This window comes from Pteropus alecto, unplaced genomic scaffold (assembly GCF_000325575.1).
Source record: "Pteropus alecto unplaced genomic scaffold, ASM32557v1 scaffold202, whole genome shotgun sequence".
Classification (NCBI taxonomy): Eukaryota; Metazoa; Chordata; class Mammalia; order Chiroptera; family Pteropodidae; genus Pteropus; species Pteropus alecto.
The window spans coordinates 4,808,525-4,815,220 of record NW_006432451.1 but is presented as its reverse complement, the minus strand read 5'-3'; the positions used below and the strand labels follow the sequence as shown (position 1 = coordinate 4,815,220).

Sequence of the window (6,696 nt, the reverse complement as noted above, 5' to 3'; positions counted from 1 at the left end):
CATTGAGATAGAAAGTGTAGTATAAGAAAAATAGTTAACAATGTTGTAATAAATACGTAAGGGGGAAGAGGGGTATTAGATTTAGTGTGGTGATCACTTGAGCTCTAATCACTATGCTGGACAATTGAAACTAATATATTATTGTATGCCAACTATAATTGAAAGAAAAAAAACCTCATTGAATTACACAATGGAAATATGAGCAACGAATTGTCTATTATATTTCATTAAAGCTGGGGGGAAAATAGTTAAAGAGAAAAAATAAAAAATAATAGTCTTTATATAATCAAACAAAAACAGTTAAAAGAGCGTTCTTGCTTTATTCCAGGTCTTTGTAGCAATGACAGGTGTTCCTCTATTAAATAAGATACTGGCTTTAAAACTAAAGAAAAAAAAAAAGGTTAGAGAATTCTATGTGCACTATGAAAGCAAAAAGGAACACAGTTAACCCAAGGTAAAGTAGGTGTGGGGGCGGGTAGAAACTGCCAGGAAGGTGTTCAGTTCAGGGGAAAATTCTTGGAGGATGTAACCCAGAAAATCCTGAAGGACACCGTATTAGGGATGACCTTATCTATCCATGTGGCTTCTCAGAAATTCCCAGCCCTCTTGCCACCAGCAGGCTTACACACATGTGATGAGATTCTAATTTAATACCCCTCCTCCTTTCATAGAAAACTCACTCAGGTCACTCTGAGTGGAGGCTGCACCGGAACTAGGGGATTCCCTAATGCCTGCCTGGCCTCTTAGTAGAAAATCTTCAACCGGCAACTAAGGTGTCATCATAGGAGATTTTTCTGATTGGCCAGAATCTGATCAGACTGGGTTTGGTTTCTGTGTCTTTAGATTTTCTTCTCAGCTTGGTCCTCACCATTGCTCTACAACTCATAACAGCAGCTGCTGAGACCACCTTGAAAAGAGGATGATCCTAAACAGAGCTCTGATTCTAGGGGCCCTCACCCTGATCACCCTGATGAGCCCCTGTGGAAGTGAAGACATTGTGGGTGAGTGCACAGTTCAGGGGTCGGGGGACTAGACTTGGGATACAGGGAATTGAAGGGAGAAAAAAGATAAAGATCGGCATAGAAATAGTAGAGCCTCCTCGAAGGTGTTCTCAGTATTAAGCAGATCCAAAAATTACGGTCGTTCTTCCTTCAGGAAACCAGAGTCTCAACCCACTTTCCCTGCTACCTGTGTTATTGCACACTTCACTAAGGACAATATTTTGTTTCTAATATCAGATCCAGTAAATATAACCTGGAGGGCTCTATGACATTTATTCATGATTGCCTCAAGATTAGGAATGTTTTCACGAGTGGATGTTTGTTATTAAAACTTCATAAACTATTGCTTCCAAATTTCCACCAGAGCTTTTTATATATTTCTCCTGTAGTTCATCTTGGGGTAAATAGTTCCATGAATTATGTATACTATGTAGATATAAAGAAGGGTGTCCTTTTCTTTGTCTCAGATTTACATATATTTTCATGCCAGGAACTGGCACAAGTAGGGAATGGGTAAGTGAACCCAGCTGGCTACATGCCTTTAGACAAGTCATCTTGCCACATGGCCCTCACTTAATTTCAGTTACCTCATATGTGTCACCTCACAAAAAATCAAGTAATATAGGTATACAGATGTGGCTTCCAAGTAATAAAGAAATATAAATGTCAATGATCATTCTTATTTTTAAGTTATTACTATTATAGGTATGGCTTCATAATTTTTTCTTTAACAAAGTAGGGGATATCTTTATTTTTATTTTAAATTTGAGATCTTTATGATGAAAAACTTGGCGAATTAAATTATATTAGTCTCAAATCGTCAGCCCGAATTACCTGTTTTTCACTTCATCTAAGGAAGAATGAGCAAGCACAGAGTTATAAATAGGTCCCCTGGGCCCCTCTACCTTTGTTGTCCACCCCTTTCCACCTTCTCTTCCTACATTCATTTTTCCTCCTTTCTTGCCAGGATCATTCCCTGGCTCTTTTCCTGTTGTTTTATTGACATGAAGAATGGGTTAGTAAAAACCAAAATAGAAAAGCCTAATAGCTCAAAAGGGAAGTGGAATGGAAGTTACTCTGATCTTCAGAGACTTTATTAACCATGGCTGCTCCTGTTATAACTTTGTCTGGTAGCAGTTTTACCTGCTTCTCCAGAGCACATCCAAATTTCCTTTTTTCAATGTCACACCATAGTGCCCTAGTCAGGCTTGACTTATCTATTAACCACAGTGGGCACAGGGTCAAGGGCCTGCAATGTCTGTAAGGCCACATGTTTTAATTTCTTTTAAAATTAGAAGAAAAAGTGAACTTATAGAGTGGAAGAAACTTTTAACTTAGCTTGGATTATATTTTTTATACCAACGTGGTCATAAAATATAACTTTTAATATTTTTATGAAAAAAAGGCTCACCTAAGCAACAGTGTTTAGGGCTCACAAGTCATAATATAGCCCTGGTCACTGCTGAGTCTAACTTTCATAGGATTCTGCTACCTTTGTGTCTATCAGTCTTCCCCCAAAAATCTCTGTGGTCCTCAAGAATAACAACTGACTTTTAATATAAAATTTTTGAGCACATAGCAAGCTAAGTGTTGGGGATTCAAAGATGAAAAAACATGTTATCTGTCCCCTAGAGGATGCACAGATTAGCGATAAGAAGAATATGAAGCAGGAAAACAGAAGGACCGTTGCTGAGTAGGATAGTGAACCCAGTGAGGCTGAAACCATAAAAGTGAATTGGTTCAGTTGGCCCAGCAGTGTGATGTTCTTTAGCAACAACTGGCAGCCCAGGACAAGTACCAGATGAAAAGAATAATTGCATATATTCATGTTTGAAAAGGAGTCAAGAAGATTCATTGCAAGGATAGGGAAGCTTTGTTGGAGGGCCTTTTAAGTAATCAGCCAAAGGAGTCATGCTGGATAGGGATGAGGAATAGATAAACTTGTAGAGCAGGACATTTGAATGAAGGCATTGGAGGTCATAATGCAGTCAAAATATTTTTAATGAGAGAACTTAGCTAAAAAGCAGAAACTTCAAGAATGAGCTTGATGTGTCCAGGAAATTCTAAAAGATAATTTCAGGAAGAAAAACAGACTCCTGTAAAGACTAAGAAACATGAAAGGATAACGTTCAGTTTGACTGGCAGATGAGGTATATGTAGAGGATGTCAGATACTCCCTTTCACAGAACTTATCACAGTATACCACAATGGCTCCTTTACTCACCTGACTCTCCCATTATTCAATAAACTCCTTAATGGCAGAGACCATGCATGATTGGTGTTTTGCTCCTCATCTTCTGCAGTGTCTGAAATCTTGTTGATACTCAGTAAGTGAGGAAGGCAGGAAAGACGAAAAGGCTTTTATGTATCTTCACAAAATTGTCCAGTTAGGCTCACTTGAGCAGAGTCATAGTGCAATGGCTGCCAATTTGCTTTGGCATCCTCAGATAAATACCTTATTCATTCAAGGAAAAGGCCATAGTTTACCATGAGTCCTCAACAAATGTAAGTGTTGAGTCAAAAAAAAAAAAAAAAAAGGATAGGTTTAGTAATGTCTTTCAAGAAAAAAAAAAATAAAGAAAGGTGAAGAATAACAAAAATCCAAAATCTAGTAAAGTTTTTATTTTTTATTTCAGAGAGAATCAGATGCTCTCCTCTTAGGATCACTAAAACAGAGATCTTAGAAACATTGTTTATTTTTTATGTATTTTGTAATATTGTTGCTGTCCTTATACTCTTTCTTATGCTCTAAATAGAGGAAATTCTTTTAAAATAATAAGATCTATGTGCTTTTTTTATTTTTTAAAAAAAAAAACAGAGGAAGGAATCCCATGTTCTACTCTGAGCCAGTCCTGAGGGGAAAGGAACCATAATAAATGTGTTATTAACTAGTGAAGGAATTAAGTGAGCGATAAAACTTAGGAAGTAGATGGAAGTAAACTGAATCCTTAGGAAAGAAAGTTAATACCATGATTATTCATTCCTTGTTTCATCCCATTACAATATTTATCATAAGCCTACGATGTGCCAGATACTGAGCTAGGCATGCAGGGAATAGCAGTAAATAAGATCTGCAAAAATCTGCTCTCAGTAGGTAGCACTGGATGACATAAGTCCTTATACTGCCGTCGGTGCAAGTATTGGAGCTTTTGAGAGCATGTAAAAAAGAACTTACCCAACTGGATTTATATAAGTAGAAGATAAAGGTATTTGTGGGGCCTGCCTGGCCCCCGGTCTGGCTATGATCCAGGCTCATGGATAGGAATAGGACCCTGGATTTTGAATGTTACATTATTGTAGTAGTGTGCCTGTGCCTAACATACGTAAACATAATTCAGTTTGGAGCATGTGGTATAGTGGAAAGATAGGCTTGATTCTAACAGGATAACTACCAGTATTAAGAGGAGGAACAGGTGCTGAGAATTTTGTCTAAAGACTATGCCTGAGATGAAGCCTACAATGTTTGAAAGTCAGTTTCTTCTGTCATTTTGTCTAATAAGGCCCTTTTCTCTCCCTCTATTTTCCACCTTCCTGCTCCTCACCCTCACTCATCAGCTGACCATGTTGCCTCCTACGGCATAAATGTCTACCAGTCTTACGGTCCCTCTGGCCAGTACACCCATGAATTTGATGGAGACGAAGAGTTCTACGTGAACCTGGAGAAGCAGGAGACCGTCTGGCGGCTGCCTGAGTTTGGTGAATTTACAAGTTTTGACCCGCAGGGTGCACTGAGAAATATAGCTATAGGAAAACACAACTTGGACATCATGATTAAACGCTCCAACTCTACCGCTGCTCCCATAAGTACGTGTTCACCGTTCTGGCTTTCTTTAATGAGTGTAGCCCTACATACCAGGTCTCACTCCCTTCTTCCCTAGGGATAGATATCCTTCACTACTCTATAAAACTCTCTTCTTTCTAAAGAGTCTCCAAATTTTCTCATGATAACTGCTAAACCCCCATCCTCTCCCTTCTTACAAATCACATATTTCCATGTAATACAAGGATTCTTACTCCCATATTTCAACCCTTGTGTCCTTCAAGGACAGCTCCATAAATGTCGTGCTTTAAGAAGCAGGTCCGCAGAGAACAGGGGACAGGGATAAAGCACAGGTAATGTACAGTGGCTAACGAACAGAAGGGAAACAAGAGCTCTTCCACTATCAGGTGGGGGAATGTTGGTGGGAGGGCTCCTCCGGGATGCAATGCAGAACTTCAGGACAGAGCTGTTTGCAATTCATATCTGTTATTTCTTCACTATAGAAATTCCTGAGGTGACTGTGTTTCCCAAGTCTCCTGTGATGTTGAGTCACCCCAACATACTCATCTGTCTTGTGGATAACATCTTCCCTCCTGTGATCAACATCACATGGTTGAACAATGGGCACTCAGTCACAGAAGGTGTTTCTGAGACCAGCTTCCTCTCCAAGAATGATCATTCCTTCTTTAAGATCAGTTACCTCACTTTTCTCCCTTCTGCTGACAATATTTATGACTGCAAGGTGGAGCACTGGGGCCTGGACAAGCCACTTCTGAAACACTGGGGTATGTATGAGTTCCCCTCACTTTTGGTGTCTGCTTTTCTTTGTCGAGTCAGAATATCCTGCCTATTATCCCCTAAATCTCATGGCCCTAAACTTAACATTTCAAAAGTTTCTAATGATAGACTTCACAGTCCTCTCTAAGCTCCATACCCTAAGTCTTTGTAGAATTTACCTCTCCCTGTTGTATCCTATGTACATGCTCAAGGACAGTCTGTATTCCGACCTCCACAACTTCACTTTCACAGAGCCTGAGATCCCAACTCCTGTGTCAGAGCTGACAGAGACTGTGATCTGTGCCCTGGGATTGACCATGGGCCTCGTGGGCATCGTGATGGGCACTGTCTTTATTGTCCAAGGCCTGCGCTCAGGTGGTACCTCCAGATCCCAAGGGCCATTATGAAAAGAAGGTAAGGATTCAGATTTAAAAAGCAGGAGGAAGGAAAGTGGGAGGAGGTTGTGAAAACAAATGTGATTGAAAAGTTGTAGAATTGGGAAATGTCATAATGATGGCACAGAAGGCCCCTGGGACCCACTGATTCCATGTCTGTCCTATTGCAGGTACATTGCCCATCTACAAGAGCAGAAAAGTGGATATGCTAGATGACCAGCACTATTTTCTGGCCAAGTTCATCATATTCCTTCTTTCCTCCTAACACTCCTCCTCTGCACCCAGAACGATCTCTGGTGCTAAAAGTGCTACATCCCCCTCAGATCTCACATACCCCTCAGAATTCTCCCTCAACCTCCTGAATTTTTTGTTACTTTCTCAATTGTTACCTATTATGGGATTCTCAGGGTATCACATCTGATTCCTCGGTGACTCTGAGCTAATATCTCCATGGAAGCAATAAATCCCCTTTATGAGATCTTTACTGAAGATTTTCCTGTCTTTTATCTCAGAATTGACTAGGGCCAAGGCCCTTTATGCTTCAGGCCCATTTAATCTCATTTCTAAGGTCATGTTTCATGCCTAGAAACACAAGAGAAAATAAGCATAATCTGACTACATTTTGATACCTTAGCTGAGGTTAATATTTCTCTCTTCCTTGTATTCCCAACTTTGGCCGCTGCCACCCACCCTCAATTCAGATATCAATGAAAGTAATATGCACCCTCTGTGCTTGATGTATATTTTTTATAGGAGAAATACA

General features: G+C 39.8%; 1 protein-coding gene across 1 annotated transcript; it reads left to right on the top strand.

The window, feature by feature from the left end:
- The first annotated feature begins 781 nt into the window (after positions 1–781).
- LOC102895822 (HLA class II histocompatibility antigen, DQ alpha 2 chain) lies at positions 782–6,417 on the top strand. The gene is made up of 5 exons (XM_006907421.2): positions 782–1,001; positions 4,557–4,805; positions 5,265–5,546; positions 5,791–5,952; positions 6,104–6,417. The coding sequence occupies exons 1-4, from the start codon at positions 920–922 to the stop codon at positions 5,943–5,945; spliced, it is 768 nt and encodes a 255-aa protein (XP_006907483.1). The 5' UTR covers positions 782–919; the 3' UTR covers positions 5,946–5,952; positions 6,104–6,417.
- Positions 6,418–6,696: the final 279 nt, after the last annotated feature.

Bases quoted from the DNA above. Each gene is read 5' to 3' on its own strand.
- LOC102895822 (XM_006907421.2), top strand. From the start codon at position 920: ATGATCCTAAACAGAGCTCTGATTCTAGGGGCCCTCACCCTGATCACC. The intron at 1,002-4,556 runs GTGAGTGCACAG...CTCACTCATCAG, and splicing joins TGGAAGTGAAGACATTGTGG to CTGACCATGTTGCCTCCTAC. The intron at 4,806-5,264 runs GTACGTGTTCAC...TCTTCACTATAG, and splicing joins CTCTACCGCTGCTCCCATAA to AAATTCCTGAGGTGACTGTG.